General features: G+C 42.3%; 1 protein-coding gene across 3 annotated transcripts in view; it reads left to right on the forward strand.

Moving 5' to 3' along the window:
- The window catches only part of RNF123 (ring finger protein 123), a 116,471-nt gene that overhangs the window by 89,914 nt on the left and 2,467 nt on the right, over window positions 1–24,090 (forward strand). For all 3 annotated transcript variants that reach the window (XM_039334025.1, XM_039334027.1, XM_039334026.1), the window contains 3 exons: window positions 15,473–15,615; window positions 19,860–19,954; window positions 23,956–24,041. In XM_039334025.1, coding sequence (XP_039189959.1) covers window positions 15,473–15,615; window positions 19,860–19,954; window positions 23,956–24,041 — 324 coding nt within the window. The remainder of the gene's footprint in view (window positions 1–15,472; window positions 15,616–19,859; window positions 19,955–23,955; window positions 24,042–24,090) is intronic.

The raw sequence follows: 24,090 nt of genomic DNA on the forward strand, positions 1-24,090 counted from the left end.
TCGGGCTCGTGTGGGTTTCTGTACTTTCCCAAAACTCAGGTGTTCCCTGATTTGTGCTAGGGTTGTTGTAGTCGGGACTTGGTTCCTCGACTAACTCTGTGTATGTTTGACCCCCTGTAGGATTTGGGGTAAGGTCAGGCCAACCTTGGGGATTGTGTGCCAGCTCTCTTGCGGGGAATGATTTGTTGGGATGCCCCCGGGTATCCTCCGTGACTGGAGTGCTGTGTGACGTGTGTGGAACGTGAGTATGCCCCCGGGGTGACTCCCTGGCTGGAGTAGGCGTGGATGCCTGGTAGTTAGGTAAGCTCATGGAATTCCTGTTCGGAGCTCTCGCGGAACCCTGGGATGGGCCGTTTGTGGCTCCCTCAGTGGAGATGGGCAGCAGCTCGTGCCCTTCCCTTTGCTCCAAAGGGTCCCCCTCCCCCCCGGAAAAGACCCAGGAGTCTCATCTGAAAAGTCCCGCCTAGGGCGGAGTTGGTCGATGTGCCGACGCAGGACACGACCGTTGTCCAGGGCAACCTCGTAGGAGAGAGGACCTGTGACCCTGGACACAGAAGCGGGGACCCATGTATGACCAGGCCCGTAATTGCGAGCCCAAACCGGGGCACCCACAAGTAGTTGTCTAGGTGCCCTAGGATGTGAGGTAGATGAAGGCAGTCTGTCCGGATGCAACCGGTCAAGTCTAGTAGTAAGTTGGCGCCCCCAACGAAGTTCAGCTGGACTTCTCCCTGTAGAAGTGGACGGTGTGGTGCGATAAGAAAGGAGAAAGTCAGCCAACCTGTGATGCCAGTCCCCGTAGGTGAGTCTCTTCAAGGCGTCCTTTGCGATGCGCACCATGCGTTCAGCCATACCGTTGGTGGACGGGTGAAAAGGCGCAGACGTGGCATGACGAATCAGGTTTGCCTGTAAGAAAGCTTGGAATTCGGAGGAGGTGAATTGAGGGCCGTTGTCGGACACAATGATGACATCTGGCAGCCCGTGTGCAGCAAAAATCCCCCTCAGTACCTGAATAGTCTTTGCAGTGGTGGTGGATGAGACAGGCACAACCTCAAGCCATTTTGAATGGCTGTCAACAAGGACCAAGAAGAACTGGCCCTGAAAGGGCCCAGCGTAGTCAATGTGCACCCTAGACCATGGGGACTGTGTTTCCTCCCATCTATGCACAGGAGCTTGGGGCATCTCTGGGCGAGATCGTTGGCACAGGTGGCATGCGTGTACCTTAGCTTCAATATCTTTATCTAAACCAGGCCACCACAAGTGGCTTCGTGCAAGAGCCTTCATACGAACAATGCCAGGATGACCCTCGTGGAGGGATTCTAAGACCCTAGTCCTCATTGAGGTGGGAATGACAACTCTGTTTCCCCAAAGCAGACAACCCTGAGAAAGGGACAGTTCGTTCCTTTTGGACCAGAAACTCTGAAACTCAGGACTAGGGCAGTGCTCAGGCCACCCGGACAGGACCCAGGAGCGGACACGTGAAAGTGTGTGATCTGTACCTGTTTCAGCGGCAACATCCCTGGCACTAAGAGGGAGCTCGGGCAAGGCTTGGATTGATAGAATGTTGACAGCTGGCGCGGGGTCAGCTTCTACTACTGGCAGAGGCAATCTACTGAGGCCATCAGCATGGCCCATTTCTTTCCCAGGCTTGTGGAGTAATGAAAAATCATATGCAGACAAAAAAATAGACCACCTAAGCATTCTAGGGGAAATGATGTGGGGAGTCTGCTTACGTGTGGTAAACAGTCCCAGCAGAGGCTTATGGTCAGTGAAGACCGTGAAATGCCTGCCATATAGAAAATCGTGGAATTTTTTAATTCCAGCAACAACAGCCAGAGCCTCCCTGTCTATCTGAGCGTAGTTGCGCTCGGCAGAAGACAGTGTTCTGGAGTAGTATGCAATAGGAACCTGAGTTCCATCAGACCTGAGGTGACTCAGGACAGCTCCAACCCCGTAGGGGGATGCATCACAAGCGATGCACACAGGAAGAGACTCGTTGAAATGTGCAAGAACACTGTTAGAAGTGAGCAAGGCCTTGACTTCTTTAAAGCAAGCCTCATGTGCTTGTGACCACAGCCACACAGCTTGTTTGTCTAGTAGCCTGTGAAGAGGCTCAGCTACACTAGCTTTATGTGGAAGAAAAGAATTGTAGAAATTCAGGAGGCCTAGGAAGGCCTGAAGTTCGGCCTTAGACTTTGGCCTGGGTGCTTCTAAAATAGCAGTTAGTTTGGATTCAGCAGGATGAATCCCAGCAGCATCAATTTTGAATCCCAGAAATTCAGTAGAAGGCACCCCGATCTTGCATTTGTCTTTTCTGAGCTTGAGGCCTGATTCCCTGAATCTTAACAGGACAGCCCTAAGTCTTTCAGCTAGAATGTGTGTGGAGTCTCCTGCAATCAAGACATCGTCAAAGTAGGGGCAGACCCCTGGTATACCTCGTAGTGTGTTTTCCATTACGCTTTGGAAAATCCCAGGAGCGACATTTACTCCAAACTGTAGCCTTTTTACTTTAAAGGCTCCCCTGTGGGTCACAATGGTCTGAGCTATGGCAGCATCATCATCAACAGGCAGCTGTTGATATGCTTGAGCTAGGTCAAGCTTTGCAAAAACACGCCCCCCCTTGAGAGAGGCCAGGATGTGACTGACCACAGGAACAGGATAGGCATGTTGCTGCAATGCCTTATTGAGTGTGCATTTGTAATCAGCACAAATGCGAATGTCCCCATTTGCCTTTAGAGGCGTGACAATGGGGGTCTCCCACGGGCTGGAATCAACAGGTTCTAGGATTCCCTGTTGGATTAGTTTGTCTAGTTCAGTGTCAATCTTACTTTTTAAAGCAAAAGGGACCCTTCTTGCTTTAATCCTAATGGGAGTGACAGTGGGGTCTAGCTTTAAGGACACAGGTGGTCCTTTGAATGTGCCCAGCTGGGGGCTGAAAACATCTGCAAATTCTTTGCAGACTTCCTGTAGGTCGAGTGTTTGTAAGCTGTTGAGTCCTGTGACGTGTATCCCCAGGGCCTCAAACCAATCGAGTCCTATGAGACTCGTTCGTTCACCCCCTACTACTAATAAGTCTAGTGGACCTTCAAAACTCTTGTATTGCACGTTAAGGGTGGCCTCCCCCTTAACACACACTCTTGAGTTCTGAAAATCTGTTAATACAATATCAGAAGGCCTTAACTTGGCCTTAGACCCACTACTGGAACAAATCTTCCTAAATGTATGCAATGAAATGATGGACAGGGCAGACCCTGTGTCTAGTTCCATAGATAATGGAACCCCTTGTAGCTTCACGTTGAGTGACAGCTTTTTCTTCATGGGCTTGTGTGTGCCTGTTCTACAGATGCTTCTTCGCGAAGCGCAAAACCCTACCCTATTCTGGCTGGGGAATCTGGTACCTTTCAGGCGTTCTTCTTGGGGTTGTGCCTTTCGTCGGCTCAGACACACAGCTGCAATATGCCCTTGTTTGCCGCATGCCCGGCAGGTAGCGGAGCGGAACTTGCAGTCGGTTCTCCTGTGGCGACCTCCACAGCCGATGCACTTGAGCGGAGCCGAAGAGCTTCCCTTCTGGTTCTCTTCCTTCGCGGGGTGTAGACGGTCGACTTCCTCGTCCGGATCCTCCTCGGAGTTTCGTCGGACGTCTTCCTGGTGCACGGACGCACCCTCTGCACTGTTTCTGATCGGCCGCATGTTTTTGATGGCGCCGCCTGCTGCTTCTTCTGCGGTGACTTCTCTTAAGGCGTCTTGGAAGGATAATTCTTCCTTGGCAAAAAGTCTCCGTTGTAGCTCTCGATGCCTTAGCCCGCACACGAATCGGTCCCTCAGTCGTTCCTCGAGGTCCTTGAACTCGCAGGGCTTGGCGGCCTTCCGTAGCGCGGCGATGTATTCCTTGGCTGTTTCACCGGACCGTTGATCTCTCTGCTCGAAGGTGTGGCGCCATGAGATAACGGACACCTGGGGGTGGAAGTGCTCTTTCAGCAGCTTCTTCAGGTCTGCGTAGCTTACAGACTCTACTGGAACAGGTGCTACAAGATTTTCTGCGATTTCGAAGGCGTCTTGGCCGCAAACGCAAAGCAGGGTGGCGGCCTTCAAGCTATCTTCCCTCACTTGGTTTGCCTTGAAGTAGTTCTCCATTCTGGATACGTAGGACTCCCACCGCTCTGGATGTGAGACGTCGAATTCCGAAAGCCTTCCGATTTTCGCCATCTTCGGATCTTCAGGAGACGGGTCTATCAGCCAGCCTACCCCCGAATGCGCACCGGATTGGCGGGTAGCTGCCGAGTCGACGCCGTTCCTCTTCCGCCGCTCAGGACTCCTCGGGTAAGCTTACACTTCTTCCTTTCCAGGTAGTGCAAGGCATCCCACCTTCGTCGCCAGTGTTGCGTCCTTGGCGGGAAAACAGACACGAGAAGCAGCTGGAGTTCTCAGTTTCTTTTATTCAGCGTTCAGCTTACAGGAAGATGGCTTCAGCCTCGCCCAAACGCCTCGCAGCCTCTTATATAGGCAACTCCCGGGTAAATGGGTTACTTTTCCCGCGCCAGCACCCGCGCATGCGCACGGCGCTGGCGACAGCCTGTCTGGTCCCGGGCAGCTTTGCACCTGCCCGGGACTGCCTGCAAACGCCCGAGCCGTTTGCAAAGGCTCGGGACATAACAGTTATGAAATTAAAGAGTGACTTCTTTGACACTGTTGTGTGAAACCTTCCTCACTGGAATCTTGATCAGGAAAACTCACTGAGAGCTTTTCTGTTGCTGTGTTGCATCATCATCATGGTCCATTCTTCCAGATGTGTAGCTTTCAGTGCTATCTGGATTTTGGTGTATAAGTACAATGGTCACAGTAATGCATGATTTCATAATCCTAGCAATGGCTTCTATGAGAGCAGGCCTACCTTGTTTCACTGACAAATTCACTGGCAAAGTTGTACAATAGAAGCAATTAGATGTGAGTCAATAGCTACTATCTGTACTCTAGTATAGTCATATAGAAGTTTTCCTCTGCTATGCTGGATGAAACCAACCTGTCCCACAATCTAGGAAGTTGTCCTGTTGTATTCTGTTTATTTGATACCATTAAATAAATGGTTCTCTAAAGCCCTATGTTTTATTTTCAAGTTGTAGTAATAAAAAATGTTTTTCCCTGCTGTGAATATCAGAAGTTGCCTCACGCTGAGTCAAAGTCAGGCTACTGGTTCATATGGCTCAGTGTCATCAGTGTTGACTATGTGAATACTAACCAAGGTTTCATAAAGTTCAGCTTATCTGGAGATGGCAAGGATTGAAGGTGGAACTTCTTCTATGTGCGTCACATGCTCTACCACTGCTACTTTGCCTTCAGCCCTGAATCTGACTCATTGTAAGGTAGCTCCCTATATTCCTCCTCTGCTCTTGAGCAAATGGCTAGGAATGTGTCCCCAATATTCAAGAAGTTGCTTCTTTTGTTCCTGGATATTATGAGACGTGTTAGTGTAGGGGTTAGAATGCAGTACTGCGGGCTAACTCTGCCCACACCTAGGAGTTTGAACCTGACCAATTCACGGTTGACTCAGCCTTCCATCTTTCCAAGGTCAGTAAAATGAGGACCCAGATAGTTGAGGGCAATATGCTGACATTTGTAAGCCACTCAGAGAGTGCTGTAAAGCACCATGGAGCAATATAACAATAGCTATTGCTATTGCTATATTGCATCTTACCTTTATTACTATCTTGTGTTAGTTGCTACTGTGTGGCTGATTTCGCCAAGATGTTAGCTATAAAGCAGTGTTTCTCAACCTTGACAATTTTAAGGCATGTGGACTTCAACTCCCAGAATTCCACAGCCAGCAATGCTGGCTGTGGAATTCTGGGAGTTGAAGTCCACATGCCTTAAAATTGTCAAGGTTGAGAAACACTGCTATAAAGTTATTCTCTAGGCCAGGGGTAGGCAACCTTGACTCTTTTATGACTGGTGGACTTCAACTCCTAGAATTCCTGAGCCAGCATGGTTAGTTGCTCTGAGAAAAATACATTTTCAAAACTAGATAAAATCCGTTATAGCCATTATTTTTTGTTAGGATCAACTTCATAGCACATCTATATGCTTCAACACTTCACTATTTTTTCCATCATTTCTATTTGCAAACAATATTTCTTCTGGTTTTCTTTTAACAGTATTGTTATCAGTAATTATCTGGACTTTCTTCCTTTCACATTTGTCTGTGGCTGATCTATTAATAAACTGCAGTTTGTTTTCAGAAAACTGGATGTTCAAGTGCAATAAACAACATCTGGTAACTAAGATTAAAAAAAAAATAGGCAGAAACTCCAGATATTTACAGTATGTCATACTTTTGGCTGGCCAGGAAGCTATTCTTGCTCTGAAGATTCATCAGAGACCGAAAGAGATTGCATACCACTGAATTACCCTTTGCCCCCTGCACAGTTGAAGGTGGTTGACCAGGCATGTCGGCAGAGTAATTGCAGGGGCAGTTACAGCAGGGCCTGGGGTGTAATTTCCAGGGAGACCTAGGCTGCTTTATTTGAAGGAAGTGAAAATCAAAACCGAGTAATTGGTTTCCATTAAGGCAGCAAATGACTAATTTGGCTGCTGCAGCTGCAGGATATGATGGGCACTTAACCCTCTGTTTTCCAGTTGAAGGAGTTCTGCTCTAGAAGAAATACTTGCCAGATGCCTGTATGCAGCTACTTTTAAAGCTGGACTTGAATACTGTATACAGTAGGTAAAGGAAATGGTTCTATACTTCTTCTTCCCGAGTGTTCTTTCTCATCACTTTCTCACAGGTCTGATTTTCATCCAAAGATTAGATCCATTAATCTTGGCTTTGGTTCATTAAGGAAAGCCTTGAATGAATTTAAATGTTTTTATCCTTTTTATTCTTTAAATTTTAGAGTGATGAACTAACTTGCCATTTGGTGAAACTCTGTATTTCAGACTTGATATTTGTGGTCACAGAAACAACTAAAAAGTACTGTAGAAACTATAGTGTCTTCACTTTAAGACTAGACCTGAAAAAAAGAAAATGCAGATTATGTAAACATTGCATTAGCACTAAAACAAAGTGGATGAGAAGGAAGATTGTTCAACCTTGATCTTTTTTGATATAAGGTGGGGGAGGGGGAGAGCAATTCCAGGTTTCAAAATTTTATTATATTTTAAAACAATAAAGTAGAATTTAGCAGAAATGGCCAAAATTTCTGCTTATTTAAAGGATCATTCACAAGAGATATGTTATTGTATGGAGAAGAATGGATAGAATATGTTCAGAAGAAATATGGAACTACAAAGTTTCATTTACTTTATGAATAATGGATTTGTTTATAAAATTATGATGTTAAAGTTTGAAGGGAGTTAAGGGTTAGTATGATTTTGGTTATTGTATAATTAGTGAAGTTAAATTGATTATGTTTACTATGTTTGTATAACCCTGTACTTGACTCTGGGAAGTCGGGGTGGGGAGGGGGGGTTGGAGGTTAAATAGGTCAGATAAGTAGAAATAGTTTTATTGTATATAATATTGATGTTGTAATTTGGAGAGAGGAATTGCTCGGGCATTTTCCCTGGACTGCATCCGGAGTGGGATGAGAAGGTAGGAGGAAGGGGAGAAGCAAGTAAGAAGTGGAGGAGAAAGAGGAGAGGAGGAGAGTGGTGAGGAAGAAGAGGGAGGAAGAGGGAAGTAAGGCAGGAAGTCAGAGGGAGGATGCGGTTTGGGGGGAAATGAGTGAGCAATACTGAAAGTTGTGTGTATAAATTTATTTTACTCTTTATCTGAAGTATTTTGTATGAGTGTAATGAAAAATGGAAAATAAAAACTTTAAAAAAAAAGTAGAATTCCAATGGTTCTTGTCAAATAGCTGATAGCTATTACTTGCTGATGAATGTAGCACTTTGTAGCATAATTACCATGTAGCATTTGCTTGGATTAGTAATCTTTAAAATATGTCAGTGTTTTCTTAACTTCTCTATTTTGTTAGCATTTTGCTTAATGTGTCACTCAAGAAGGAGACAAAACCTCCTTTGGGTGAAATATACCCCAAAACAAGCAGTATTGTAATTGTATTGCTTGTTTGCAATTATCTTCCCCTCCATGGTCCAGTTATTGTGTAGCTTTCATAAGAAAATGAAACTTGTGCTGGAGACAAAGAACAAACATAATTTTCCGTAAAAGATATTTATTAGATTTTTATCCCACCTTTATTACTTTATAAGTAACTGAAGATGGCAAATGTACCTAATACTGCTTCCTCATCCTATTTTCCCTACAACAGCAACCTCATGGTTGGTATATGATTGATATGCAACATTTTTAATCTGTGTATCATCAGCATGATTTGACCTTGCTAGATCCATAAAGTTGCTGTTTCATACAGTAGTGGCCAAAAATGTGGAACCTTTTGGGAAAAGTGTATAGTAGAAATAGTACCTTTGGTTAAGTTTCCACCCATTTTTCTTCTGATTTCTTTATAACTGTAGCTTGTTCACTTAATAATACTATTTTACATCGCTTTCTGGGTGACCAGTCAACTCTTTGCACCATTACTTTAATTTTATTATGTTTTACAAGCTCACTAAATGAAAGAACTCAAAAAAACCCAACCAACTTGATAGCCATCACGTAACATTCTGACAAATGTCCTCCTCTCAGCTTCAATACATGACATCAAAAACTGAATCCTACTGTGATCTGATTGGCTCATTGACAAAACAAGATGACACCTGATTGGCTCTCTAAATACTCATGCTCATTGGTTACGATCAGATGAAGGAAAGCTACCTGATATCAACCTAAGCAAGTTGTGCTTCCTTTTTCTGGTTATTTGGCTATAACGTTTCATCGAATACAGATAATTGAACAAACTTTGTTGCATTACATTCTTGATTAAATTATCTTTCCATTGATATATAATTTTATGGTACTACTCAAAAAAGAGTGGTGTTATTAGCCACACACTTTTACACACTTTTCCCAAAAGGTTTCCACAATTTTGGCCACTACTGTAAGTAAACATAGTAAAGTGAGCATGAATGTCAATGCCAAATAGCTAAAATTAATTGCTGCAGTGATCAGCATTATCACTATATTCTTGGGGGGGGGGAGAAGAGAACTCTAAACTGGTTCTTATGAAGCAATAGATGTCTAGGCTTGTTCCAGAATGCACATGCAGATTCACTAAGTTGATGGCTCTATCATGCAATAAATGTATGCCTCTATGCCAAAAATTTACACATAAAGAAAAATAGCTCTACTCCAGTTTTCTTTTTAGCCTATTTGTATTCCATTTGGGGGAATTTTTTCTATATATGTCTTTTCCAAATGTACTCTGCAGTGGTATTTTCAAGAGAGAAAGTAAACGTCTCTCTTGAAAAGTATAAATGTAAAGCAGATTCCTCTCGTGTGGAGAGATAAGCAGGAAGCATCTGGGCTATATTCAGTTACATTTAGCTACCAGGAAGAACTCTGCTGACTATAATTTCATTAGATCTAACATGCTGAAAAGGGACATTCCCCCTTTTCAAGTTTTTTCAAATATTTTCAAGCGCTTCAGTCGCAACAAAATGGAAAAAATAGCATAACTTCCTAACAATAGTAACACGTTGGAGCATAAGAGCACCTAGTGGTTTTAGAATAACAGAATTTTTCTCAACTGAAAAGATCAATTTTGACACAAAACATTTTGATTGCTGCAGTTAGCTCCATCTTCTGATTACTTATGATTGAGTTTGGAACCGTATGCGTGTATTGTTTCAAATGCATCCCTTCCCCAAGGGATGTAGTCCTATAGTTCCCTGGAAACAATATTGAACCAGGTACTTCTGCCAGAACCATCTAAGGCACTGGGAATATAGTCTCTTAGGAGGCAAACAGTTTCCTCCTGTCATTCCCTCATCCTCAGAACACAATTGTGGGTTGTGGCCCTCTTAATTTTTGGTGAGCATAACCATTTGTAGCAGATGCACTGCATCTGTGATGCTGAACTCAAAGAATCAGAATGCAAAGATTCTGAAAAAGGAAAACTGTCACAGTGTTCTTCCTAATATGACAGGAAGATTTACATTTGCAGGATGTTGCTTTACTGAGTATAGTAGAGGTCTTCTCTCATATTGAGAGAAGGGGAGTTAATATTGATGGAAAGCTCTGAGGCAGCTGAGTCCTCAGCTTCCCTGAACCCATATGCTGCTGCAGTTTAGCAAACCTATACTTTTGCTCTTAATAAAGGATTTGGGAAGACCACTTCTATATTTTGTCTTTATTTGAGGAAAGGAGAACCCAACCACAGTCATCCCAATGACAACTTCAGAAAATAGAAGGAAAATATAGGATACCTCTGCCCTTTTCCCAATAGGCTGGCACGGTGCTTGTTACAGGTACTAAATGTGCTGCTTTTTTAAATGCAGTGGACACCACCCTGTTACTGGCTGAAATGTACTGGCACTTGAGCCAGAGGCAAGGACATGAGCTCTCTCGTGCTTTTTAGGTCACCTCAGTTTAAAAATATTTCATTGACACGGCAACTAGTAGAAGTAAAGAAGGAAGAAAGCTTTGCAGAATGTGGCGGAAAAGGTGGTATCTTTATTTACTTTATTGGGCTTGTATTCCAGTCACCACCAACTCTGAGCAGCTCAAAATGCAGAATCTTGAGGCCTTTCGCCTTCTGGGTTCAACTTCCAAGAAAGAAGGTATGGGTGGATGAACTTACAGAACAGCTGAGCAATTCAGTTCCACTGAACTATTATGCAGAACTAAGCAGTGAGTAATGGGCATACTTTGGAGATCAGAACAGAGCCCAGGGGTTATTCTGGTATTTACAAGATGCCAAGGCACAGAATCAGTATCTTTTTATTTAAAAAAAAAAGTTAATACATACTTGCATCTAGACCACAGCAGAAGGGGAACTTTGCCATTCTTCTCTCTAGAAAGGAAAAGCATTGTTTTAAATTTAAGCCCTGGAAAGCTGTGGGACCTAGGCAAGGAACAAGAGCCTCTGGAAAAAAGTTGCAGACAACTATATGCAGATCCAGGATAGCTTCAGAAACACTTTTTTCAAGCAATAAATGTTTTACTTAAGAATCTGTCCTGAGATTTTAAACTTTAATTTGACTGTAAGTGGTTACTATATGTCTGTTTTACTGACTGTGATATTTGGGTTACACTTTCTCTCCTAGTGTTTGGGTGAGCTTAACCCTTTTAGATTTTTCTGGACAATAAAGTTTTTCTTGATTATTAGCAAACTGGTTCTTGTGTTCTGCTCAGAATATTTAATTTTTTCCTCTGGAGGACAATATTTTCTGGAGACATTCTCTCTACTTTAGCAACTCTATAGTCCAGCATCTTTTACCACCAAAATATTTACATGTGATTCCTTAAAGTTCCATAGGATGTTTTATGTCTTTTTTTTGTCTCTTTCCTTTTTAATAAGGCTTATGTTTGTGTCCTTTATCTAACTCAAACTTCCCTAATTATGCACTTTAAAAATTACAGAGGCAAGAGTTGCTATAAAAATTGCTGTTGTAATTTCTCCCTTATATGCTAATGAGACCGCACCAGTGGTGGGATTCAGCCAGTTCACATCAGTTCTACGGAACTGGTAGCTAATTTTTTGTTGCCCAGGCCCAGAATGGACTTCTGGAAGCAGCAGCCACACAGAGAACTGGTTGTTCACATATTTGAATCCCACCACTGGACTTCACCCTCTCCCATTCATGCCAAGCAATTATTACCCAACTGCACCAGGCAGAAAGGCTGAGTCAAGAGGGATGTGTGAGTGCAATTTCAGAGATCTTTTGGGACAGGAAATTTAAGACTTTCAACCTTTTCCCCCCCAGTATTAAACCCTTTGTTATCCTTGTAGTAGGAAAACATACTCATTTCAGATTTCTTGGCTTTTACTTTAAAGCTTTAGTTATTTACCATGTCATTAAAAACCAAGGACAGCTATGTGTGTTTACTTTTTATTTTATAAAAGCAAATTAATAATAACAACAACATCAAACATCCAGATCTATCTATCCCGGGTCCTTGGTAAGGACTCGATAGGGTTAGGGTTGGAGGTCTTGGAGGTCTTCTAGTCCAACCCCCTGCTCAGGCAGGAAACCCTGTACCATTTCAGACAAATGGCTGTCCAGTTTCTTCTTAAAAACTTCTAGTGTTGGAGCATTCACAATTTCTGGAGCCAAGTTGTTCCATAAATTAATTGTTCTAACTGTCAGGAAATTTTTCCTTAGTTCTAGGTTGCTTCTCCCTCTTCTTTGTGGCAGCCCCTGAGATATTGGAACACTGCTATCATGTCCCCCCTCCTCCCATCCTTCTCTTCATTAAACTAGACATACCCAATTCCAGCAGCCGTTCCTTATATGCTTTAGCCTCCAGTCCCCTAATCATCTTTGTTGCTCTTCTCTGTACTCTTTCTAGAGCAGTGGTTCTCAACCTTTCTAATGCCGCGACCCCATAATACAGTTCCCCATGTTGTGGTGACCCCCAACCACTTATATATCACCAGGTGCCAGGGGCGTGGCCAAAGAAAAGGGGGAAAAAATGGCAGACAGCCTTGTTTGACGACCCCCATGAAATGGTCGTTCGACCCCAAATGGGGTCCCGACCCACAGGTTGAGAACCACTGTTCTAGAGTCTCAACATCTTTTTTACATCATTGTGACCAAAGCTGGATGCAGTATTCCAAGTGTGGAAAAGGAACCTAGTACCCAGTATCCAGTAAAAATAGTTGGGAGAGGATGAATTATCTCAATTATTTTGCCCACCTTTCTCTCTAAGTTTCAGTTCTTAAAACTGGAAGGGTAAGAGGAAGGAAGATAAAATTATAGCTATATTTATAAGATCTTTTGTTAAGCTACAATTTTGTATATTTGTGAAATGGAAAATCAACATTGATAGAATTCAGTATTCTAAGATTCTTACCTTGGTGCAAGCTGGGGACTCGAAGGCTTCAGATGATTTTTCTGAAAATATTAATCATTAGTGGTGCCTTCTAATCTGCAGGGTATTTATCAGGTGTTTCTTCTGTAACAGACTGTTGATGTTTTCTGATTTGCTGCATCATTAGATACGTATAAAGGCTAGGATGGTTTTAGACAATTGAAATGCTATTGAGAATTTGATTTAGACTCCAGACATTATACATTTTAAAGAAATTACACACATTGCCAATATATTTTTATTCCACATTTAAAACATTAGCGATGACATTGAACTGGCTCCATAGTTTGGCTATTTCTCTTTATTTGCCCGTCTGTTATTAAGATATTCTTTAGGGACCCTCCTTTGCATCTTATTATTGGATATTGCACATTGTGTGGAAAAGGCTTTCTTGGTTGTGATGACTCAACTGTGGGAAACTGTTCCTCCAGCAAGCAATGTAGCACTGCCCTTACTTCATTCCTTAGTAAGGAAAACCTCTAGCTCAGTGGTTCTCAACCTGTGGGTCGGGACCCCATTTGGGGTCGAACGACCATTTCATGGGGGTCGCCAAACCACGCTGTCCACCATTTTTTTCCCTTTTCCCTAGCTGTCCTACTCCCTCTTATTGGTGGCCACACCTACTTGGGGGTCACCACAACATGGGGAACTGTATTATGGGGTCACGGCATTAGAAAGGTTGAGAACCACTGCTCTAGCTAGTCATTCAACCATTCAGATTTCTATAACTGCAGTTCAGTTTTTATATGTACAGTATATTGAATATGCTTTTAATGTGGTTCTATTTTAGTGCTTTGCCATTGCTTTGTATTATTTTACTGATTATATTCTACCAATACAAGGAGCAGATAAATATTTAAATAAGTAGACAGCATTTTAAAATAAGCCAGAAAATGCAACCATTTCATAGCATTTTGGTTTCTAGTTTACATAGTATTACTCACTTATAGGTCAATTATTAATTTTCTGTGGATATATAGCTTTTTAATTCCTAAAAAACCTTGCTTCTTCTTGTTCCTCACTTATTTTGGGCAAATTAAATAATCTGTGAGTCATGACAAGAGGGCTTTTCAAAATTCTTTTTAATACATAACGTGTTATTTGAAGCCCTGTGTGGATTGTCTATACTTGTTCCTTAGAATGATTTCTTTACTCTTCTTAGATATTTGTTTTAAAATAAACATAAATAAATAAGGAGGTGGAGTTTGCCCTATTTCTACTGCACCCAATTCTGTCTTACTTTAAAATGCTGGATATTTTTTTATTTAATTGTTTTTCAAGATTCCCTGGAATTGACACAGCAAAAGCAGCTTATCAAGTGATCTAGTTGCTAAGCAGCTGTCTTTCACCCTTGAATCAAATATCAATCAAGAATAAAGTATCTGCTGTTTAATACATGTTTAATTTATGAATATGTTGTGTCTTGGGAAATGCGGGGAGGGGAACATTGAAGCATATAAATGGTGAGCTTTCTTTACTCCAGTTGCAAAAGCCATTGGCTTCTAAAATACTAGCTTCCAGAAATAAACTGTCCAAAAGGGATTCTCAGGTACCTTCCAAAAATGAGTTTGTTTTTCTAGCAAATAGCCTCTAGTCCAGTGGTTCTCAACCTTTTTAATGCCGCGACCCCCAACCAGTCGTAAGTCGAGGACTACTCAACTGGCTGTAAGTTGAGGACTACCCAACCGGTTGTAAGTCGAGGACTAACCAACCAGTTGTAAGTCGAGGACTTTCCCTGCCCGGGAGCACTGCGCATGCGTGGTGCCGCCCCCTGCGCCGGCTGAGGCGTAGTTGGCAAGGGGCAGCGACGGCGCAGGGTGACTACCAGCTGGGCCACCAGCTGGCCCAGCCCAAGGGAGGTAAGGCACCCGCCAGGCCCCACGCACGCCAGCAACCCTCCCTGCGCCCGCCGGCCTCCTACCTCCCACCCCTGGCCCTCTTTTACTTATATTTTTAGTAGTTGCTCAGCAGGGAGGGGTGGAAACTTCCAGACAGCTCACCTTCGCTGCAGACAACTTGCAGCACCGTTTGCAGAATGGGACTTTTGGCGGGCTCAGCAGGGCAGAGACAGCCTGGACAATTCCTATTGGCTTTTGAAAGCCAACAGAATTAGACTCTATTCAAGAGAGTCTATTCTATTGGCTTTCAAAAGCCAATAGAATTTAAAGGGAGTAGCACAGCTAAGGAAAAGGGGAAAAAATGGCGGACTGCATTGGTTGGTGACCCCCGTGAAATGGTCGTTTGACCCCAAATGGGGTCCCAACCCACAGGTTGAGAACCGCTATTCTAGTCCCTTTGAAGCTTGTTGAGGGTCTTTGGCCTGCCAGCTCATCCTTCCTTTCTTTCAGCCATTGCAATCTATGCTGTCTTAAAAGCAACCATGGGCAACAATTGGGTGTGCATTTTCTTTAATGGAGGACTGTGGTCTGTAAATTGTATGCATTTTTGTGACAAAAGAGCGATAGTTGTAAGCAGAGCAGCACCCTGCTATTCCAGGGCAAGGCATTTAAAAAGAGGATCTCCCTATCTGTCTGTCTGTCTTTCTAGGGCTGAGCGAGCAACGGCTGTGATCCTGGCAGATCCTTGTTTCCAGCTCCGTTCTATTCAGTACTTACTGGGACACACAGAGCCTTTAGTACTGGGAATGACATCATCTTCGGCTGACAAGAAACATTTCTCCCTGCAGAGCTGTAAGTATCTCCGGTGTATTATGCTTCCTTTCGCCAAGAATTGCTTGCTTGGATTGCTTTTTGTCTAGTCAGATTGATGGTTGCCTAATGTTAAAGAGGTCTTTGTAGAAAAGAGAATAATATAGCCCCTGTTCTGAAGTTTGTGAACGGTCTACAAGACCTCTTAATGTCATCTTGGTATTTTTCCCCTGTTAACCTGTTCTTATCTCAAAGTGTATTTGCTTTTTGAAACTCCATAGAGGTATACAGTAATTTCCTGTCCTTGCATTCCCAGGACTAACTGCAACTTCCTATTCTCTGAGAAACATCTGTCAAGGCTTTGAAGTATCAGAGCTTTATTTAAGATGGAATCTGAGCCTCTTTTCTGATAAACATTCAGAGTTATTTTTATAGCAAAACCCATGTGAAAAAAAAAATCCCCGGTTAAAATGCATCCAGAACAAAATAACACAATAAAGCATATCACAAAGTCCTTACATTATTTTATTCTAAGGTTCTTTATAGTACAAACATCTTCTAATAGAGATGATTAGCAAAGCCGAGTAGAGCTGTTGAAATAGGTCATGGCACATTTGTGGTAGGAAAGCCTGGATCCAGTCCCCAGCATCTCTAATTATAAAATCAGATAAAAGTTGTTAGTGAATATTTCTTCCAGAAACTTGGAGAGTTGCAGTTTCCAGGACTACAAGGATGGGCCAAGCATTGCTATACGTTTTGCCTACATTTCTCTTCCATGAGAATAGTAGCCTAACATATAGTAGTAGTAGTAGTAGTAGTAGTAGTAGTAGTAGTAGTAGTAGTAGTAGTAGTAGTAGTGAAGTTGGAAGGGACCTTGGAGGTCATCTAGTCCAACCCCCTGCTCAGGCAGGAAACCCTATACCATTTTGGACAAATGGCTGTCCAGTCTCTTCTTAAAAACTTCCAGTGTTGGAGCATTCACCGCTTCTGGAGGCAGGTTGTTCCACTGTTTAATTGTTCTAAACTATCAGGAAATTTCTCCTTAGTTCTAAGTTGCTTCTCTCCTTGCTTAGTTTCCACCCGTTGCTTCTTGTCCTGCCTTCAGGCGCCTTGGAGAATAGCTTGACTCCCTCTTCTTTATGGCAGCCCCTGAGATATTGGAACACGGCTATCATGTCCCCCCTCGTCCTTCTCTTCATTAAACTAGACATACCCAATTCTAGCAACCGTTCTTTATATGTTTTAGCCTCCAATCCCCTAATCATCTTTGTTGCTCTTCTCTGTACTCTTTAGCCTCCAGTTCCCTAACTGATATAACTGATCAGACTGAATATTCATTGGAAGCAGAGACAAAAATTGTTTAAATTGGCTCTAATGAAAGAAGCTCCATCAGGCACCATCTCATCCTGAATTTTTGCTGTCCCAGCTATCATTATATGGACTGTGATACAATTGTTAACTTTAAATAATAGAGCCTGAGTTCGTTTTTCCTTTTTTTTTTTGTCCATTTAAGTTTTGTAGTTGTGTTGTATCTTTTTATTGATTATAAGTTATCAACGAAGGAACTCTTCAATTGATGAGCAGAGCAAATAAATACACTTATGCGTTTGACACTGCTTAGGTTTTAATATTAATCCCATCACACAAGATAAGATCGTGTAATGTATCCATAGAATGAAATATGGGAACAGGCTTCATCTTAGTCTGCCTTCTCTAGTGCTGTACTTTTGAGGGACCTAAATTTAGCACTGTAATGTTATTTTCTAAATATTGTCCAGTCTAAATATTTGGAAAAGGATATTAGCAGAGATAAATACCAAAGGGCAAATACCACACTAACAAAGAACAAAACTTTATGTATCCACTTGGCCATAACTGGCTATCTTATCTGACCAATTAAAAGCTAATGTTTCAGCTCTTTCTTTACATTCTGCACCCTTTGCAGTCTCCCCATAAGTGGATATCCTCTTACTCCTTTTGAAGACTATGCATTCTTTGAATAACTGGCATTGTAAGTAAAAAGGCTATGAGATGACAGAGACTAGAGATGAGGCTGATCAGAGGCCTCACGGTGGCTCTTAGAAATGATGGATGGTTTGCTTTGGGTGTTTAAAGGTTAAGGGGAGTGAGGGACTGGCTTGACTGTGTGTGTTAGAGCATGATTCTGTCTTGATGAGGTTAACTTTGTTAAACTAGCACTCATTTCACCAAAATTGAGCTACTGTGAGTACTATCATTATGGATCAAACATTGCTGAAAAGAGGGCAGTGAAAGAAAGCATTGCTTCCCTGTACCATAAAAATAGGTGACTTCTCATAAATCAGCCCTGTTAAAAAAAAAACATTTGTCCAGCTCTAAGAAGAGAGAAGCAGATTATTGTCCTTAGCGCTACAGAAAGGCACAAAAGAAAAGTAATTGGAGCATCTGGACAGGGAAATGCTGCTCCCCAAAGAATAACACTGTTTTCATTTCTGTGTTTTCCATAGGCTGTTAATCCTTTAGCGATCTTGAGCTGATGGGCAAAACTAGGTATGATTGGGGTGGCCATGATGATGATCAACTAATTTTTCCCTGTAGAATCAAACAAGTTTCTGTTCTGTTGAGAGAAAGAGAAAATATTTAGACAATATTTAGCAACATCTCGGCTTCAAACATGATCTCTGTTTTCTCCCTTGTAATAATAGCTCCTCTATGAACCTCAACTAATCCCAGGGAAACTGTTCTTCTAACTGTTTGAATGAGGCAATCACAGTTGCCCTATCCCTCGCCATGGGATATCTAATGGGAGATCTAAGGGAGGTTTTATTGTGAAATTTGGATCTTCGATCTTTCCAAAAATGAAAAATAATGATCGTGAGTATGTGCGCCTTCTGGAGTTACTGTTAATTAATAACTCCAAGCACCTTGACTGGAACAGGTTGTATCTATGAAGATTCAATAGTTTTTGCAGGAACTGTAGTACTTTTCTGCTCCTTGAAGTCAAAATAAATGGGGCTTTCTTGCCTGACAACTGCAGGCTTTTATTTTTTTTAATAATTGCATGAAGATATCGCTATAGGGAAAGGAGCCAGCTGCAGAGAATACCACAAGCAGATTCTCTTCTCTTTTCTCTAATGTACTGTAAGGTATCTCTTCATCTGTCCCTGCTAATTGTTTCATAAAATGAATCCTGATAACAGGATCAGGATCACCTCCCATCTATCAAGACTCTTCTGCAATTAGACTCTGGGCCTGGCTATGACTTTCCCTGTCCTGCAGCAAAGGGATTGTGTTCTCTTTCTATTTCTGGGCTCTGTAGGAAAAGGTCCTTTCCAGCCCGTTAAAGAGTGCCCACTCTTTAATAGCTTGATTCCCAGAATATGAGCTTGTACATCTGCCAGCACTGCCACCCCTTGACAATGCTGCTGAGCTGGCCCAGAAGCTAAATGCTCCAGCCTAGGTATTTGTTTGCTGACACAGTGATTATCAGATTTGTATAGTTTGTTTTATAGCTTCTGGCATGTGGACTTCTTCAAAATTGTTCTATTGCCTTGTCTAATTATTCCCCTTCCCAGCTTGATCCAGTTAGAAAAGGCCCATAATTTGTTGCATCAATCCTAAAGGCTAAAGAGTGAAAGAAAGCTACCATAAAACAACAGATATTATAACAACATACAATATCCTAGTTGTAGAGACTGGGCTGGGGGAAAAGCTTATATAAGTATGCAATCCTGGAACATGCCGTAGGGAACTTTTCTTGTACCTCTTCCTGAAACAGTCTTAACTTGGTTCAGATTATTCTTTTTCATCATAAATTCTGTTGCTATAGCCTTGTGACATTATACATAATTTTCATGGGTGGATTAAGTGTCATCTCATTGTGTTCTGAATACAGAAAAAATAAATATTTTAAAAATTATAACATTATCAAATATTATAATGTATCTGATCAGAAACAATACATCCATGCATTTGTAAAATACTTTTGCCTAAAATTCCCATTCATGCTGTGGCATATGAACTCTACACATTTTCTAACAGTGAGACAGTAGTTTTGAAAGCACAGTTGTCATTTTGAGCTCAAACTAATCTTTTTGTGTTTACTGGGCTTGACTAATTGGAAGATGTGTTAGACTCTGCCACCCTATGGCCATCAACCTTCTCTACAAGTTCAGTTTAATTGCTCCCAGCCAGTCAGAGATGGAGAAGTTTTGAAAGTTAAAAATGTAACTGGTAACTTGTTCTTCTGTCATATTCTTAAAATCTATATACCCATTGAGTTCCTTCTTCTTTATTTTGTTTTGCAGACACTGATTATATCAGCCAAGAAGAGCTAGCCAAGGTGGAGCAAATGCTTGGCCACCTCAGTGAAGAATCCAAGCAAGCTGCAGCTGCCACTTTGGTAAGTGTTCTGATTTTCTAAATGTGTGCATGCTCTTCCCCTTGGCAGCCTGCATCCATGGTGAATACAGAAACTCTCATTCCAGAACTGTATAAATGCAAGAAACTGAGAGCTGTATAAGTGCAAGAAATATCAGTGAATTCGCTTTGCAGGCTAGGATGTCTCTGACTTCAAGATCTTGTTCAGAAATGTAGAACCATATGAAACTGCAGATTTTATGTCAATGGTGCTTGCGAAGGTTATGTTTCCATGAGTTGGAACTGTTTCCAAACTCTCAGGAAAAACAGTAAGAGCATGGTTCCAGGTAAAAACAAGTTTGTGCCTGGAGATTAGCAAACTGAATTTAATTTTGAGTGGGAAATAAAAAAGTGTCAGGAGGAGGGCTTTCAATAGAATAAAAACTGTCCAGATCTAAGATATCATTTGCATCTATTGGTATGTTTGGGTGACCTCCAATGAGAAGCAGTGATCCGGCAAAGAACATGATCTCTGGCAGGGATTGGATATAAATTATTAATTTGTCTGCTTGCTCATCTTCCAGTTGCAATTTGGAGATGTATGAAGGCTGCTGCAGGTGGGGGTGGGAGAGGGAGCAGGAGGGAGGTATGTGATACTCCGTCTCTGGGTTTCAGTAGGAAAGGCCCAACTAGAGACAGGATCTGAACCTTCATTAAGAGCCTCAAGTTGAGTTGGACTCCGTGCGTTCTCTGTATAACCTGAATGCAGAGATGACAACCTAACTCATAAATATTTTGATTCCAACATCTTTTGAACCCTCCCAAAATTATATTAAAAGATAGTAATTTTCATATGTTTTTTTTAAAAAATTTTTACAAGAGGTTGTTTTGCATATTTTGCCATTTTTAAATCTCACTTTGTAATGTTATTAAACATTAAAATAAAAAAAAATACTAAAAAAGAAAAGTGAAACAATAAAACATAGTGAAGAAAATAAAAACATAGAAAAATAGAAGATATATATATAAAGAAATGACTTCCCCTTCATTATAAGTATAAACAATTTTAGTAACTTTTCAAATTCTCTTAAAATACAATAAATTATCTCTTCCTCCCACATCTCATCTGTTATCTATAAACAAATCCTTAAAACCTCATTGTTCAGTCCTAGTCAGCAAAAGCCATTAAGGGTTACCAGAGATAATGATTTATCTATTCAATGTTAAAGCATTTTGCTCCATTCTGTATTAGTAAACCAAATTTAAGAGTTCTTTTCCTTTACTTGTAATCTTTAGTTCCTCTGGTTCCCTCTAGTGTCAAACCTTCAAAGTCTCATCCTATCATGATGTTTTTTAAAGAATTCAAAACAACCGTCGAGACCAGGACGGCTCCAAAGGAGGTAGTGGAGGGGTGGGGGAGCAGGAGGTTTTCCAGCAGGTGCCGCCAGGCCTGCAAATGCGGTGCTGTCGCTCCACTTTCCAACCCCGAAATTCCAGATTAAAGTTGGGGAGCCTTTTGAGCGCCCCTGACAAGCTGCAAATCTGCTGTAGTCTCGACTGCTAGTCCCTTCCTTGGCTGGGCGAGGCTGGAGCGCGCGGCCTTTAGTCAGGGTTGCCAGCATGGCAGGCAGGAGCACCGGGTGAGTGCCACTTTGCAGGACGAAGTGGACAGAGGTACTTGCAAGTCCCAACCCAGCTATGGTGAGGAGCTGCAACTGTGACTGTGCCCAGGGGCCGAGGAGAAGGAACCGGAGGGGCAGGGTGACTGGGCTGCCTTCTAGCCCGCTGGATTCGGGGGGGGGGTTCCTTTGATTGAGGGCGTATGGCCTGACCTTCACCGAAATGCAAATCCCTCTCTAAGCAGGGATTGGGAGGCTGAAGGCCTCTATCTTTGTGGCCATGCAGTTCTAAAATCTGTGGGCTGCGGCGGGGGAGGAGAATCAAAATAGGGCAAAAAAAGCGTAGTCTCCCATGGTTTATTGATGGCAAAGTTTTCCTACCCCTTTCTGAGCTACTAAAACCACATTGGCAAAGTCTGTACTGAACACCTGGCTGCAAACTACTCAACCGGATTTTAGCCTAGCCCCTTGTGCAATCCCAGGCCACATCCTGGAGGTAAGAGGGTGTAGTAACAGGAGAGAGCGGCAAAATTGATTCCTTATTTATTCTTCTCTTTAGCAGCAATAGCTACATTCTTTGATGACTTTGCTAGCAACCTACAAGCTGTGAACTTTCCTTTCCCCCTTGGGGAAAGAATTCAGAAGTGCTAGATTTATTTTTCCTGCTAATTGTTGGTTTTTTAAGGAGCTTATGAGAAAAAGATGTGTCTGAAAATTAAAGGATGTATGGATTGAGTTGTGAGACAGGAAAGGGGAGTACATGGACTTATGCACTTCCAGTTGCTGACAGGTGTGCCACTGATATTCTGACTTGACAACTGCATGCTCTCAGGGCCCAAAGATTATCTTCATTCTTCATAGAGTGGTATTGTGGATTAACTAAATTTTTCTGGGTTCTGGTTTGAAGGTGAGTATCCTGAGCCTTTGATCTTCTTAAATACATAATAATAAAATAATGAGAACTAAAGGCTCAAAGGGAAGGCAGATTAGAAAGATCGAGACCTTTTGGGGACTTCAATTCCCTTCCTGTTAAGAGTTCCTTAATAAGGTTTGCTCTTCCTAACATCGATAAAGGTGGTTTTTCCAGAAAATATGTGAAGAGCTGTAATGAGTGATTTCACTATGTTTTCTTTTTGGCTGTGTTTTAATTTATATATAATGTATGTTTAAAAGAGCCGAGGTGGCGCAGCAGTTAGAGTGCAGTCCTGCAGGCCACTTTAGCTGACTATGTTCAGCAGGTCAGCAGTTCAAATCTCACCGGCTCAAGGTTGACTCAGCCTTCCATCCTTCCGGGGTAGGTAAAATGAGGACCCAGATTGTTGGGGGGCAATGTAAATATATACATACATTGCTTACTGGTGTATACCGCTTAGAGAGTGCTCGCACTTAAGCGGTATATAAGTCTCATAAATAAATAAATAAATAAATAAATTGAGGAGGGCTTGGAGAGGTAGACGTGGCCAATATGGAGGCTGCACCTTGCCCTCCAGATCTGTCTCCCCTGCAGATCTCTGGAGAGGAGGATGGGGTGGCAGGGGAACTGTGTGAGGGAAGGCTGCCCAACAAGCCAGCATCCTTACCACGCATGATTGGAAATGGGAATTCCCTTTCGAGAAGGGCCAGCCTCCCTTGTGCAGGACCCGGAAGCGCTGCTCCCCTGCCGCCTCCTCTTGCTCTCCAGAGATCTGTCAAGACAGAAGTTGGAGATTCCTGCAAATATCCTCCACCTCCTGCTTTGCCGGGAGGGGGCACTGGATAGGGAAACACCAACGATGTCTGGGATTGGGAAAAGAACATCTCTTTAGCATGCTACACACACACCAAAAAAAAAAAAAAAACATTCCAAGCATAGAGACTTGTATCCACATCTGAGCTAGCAAATTGCTAATCATGTCTGGGCTTGGGGAGAAGGCCCTCTCCTTCCTCTGGATAAAAGTCACCAAACCTGGAATGTGTGTGTGTCTGTGTGTGTGCGTGCACATGTGCTTGGCTGCTAGCAGTTTGGGGAGGTGTAGTTTGTGGGGCACTGAATTGTCCCCACTCGAGTTAGCTGGTGTGACTTGTTCCATTCCGACCCAGCTGTCTTGAGGCCACGCCCACCTGCTAGGCAACTGGTGGTACTCGAATATTGCCATATCCTAAAAGTGGTACAATCTCTGAAAAGGTTGAAAAGCCCTGCCCTAGTCCGTTCCAAAATCCATATTCTAATCACTCTTTTGCTATTTATTCCTAAGAAATAATTTTCTGAAATACTTAAGCATATATTTAAATTTTGTTTTGCAAAGAAATGAAAGACTCACCTGATGCTATGAAACAGGTCATTTGAAAAGTTCCCAATAGCTGAAAAGCAGTCTTTGGATATCTTGTACTTGTCATAACTGCTATTGAAGTTAAGTAGGTACTTGTATGTGCTTGTTTTTTCCAGCCCACTAGTGAAGAAGACTTGTGTCCAATCTGTTATGCACATCCGATCTCTGCTGTATTTAAGCCATGCGCCCACAAATCATGCAAGTGAGTAATCCCTGCAGAAGCAGACATTTCTCTCCTTTACCCTGCTAAA

The sequence above is a fragment of the Crotalus tigris genome, unplaced genomic scaffold (genome assembly GCF_016545835.1).
Source record: "Crotalus tigris isolate CLP2741 ecotype Arizona unplaced genomic scaffold, ASM1654583v1 scf7180000017625.6296891, whole genome shotgun sequence".
NCBI lineage: Eukaryota > Metazoa > Chordata > Lepidosauria > Squamata > Viperidae > Crotalus > Crotalus tigris.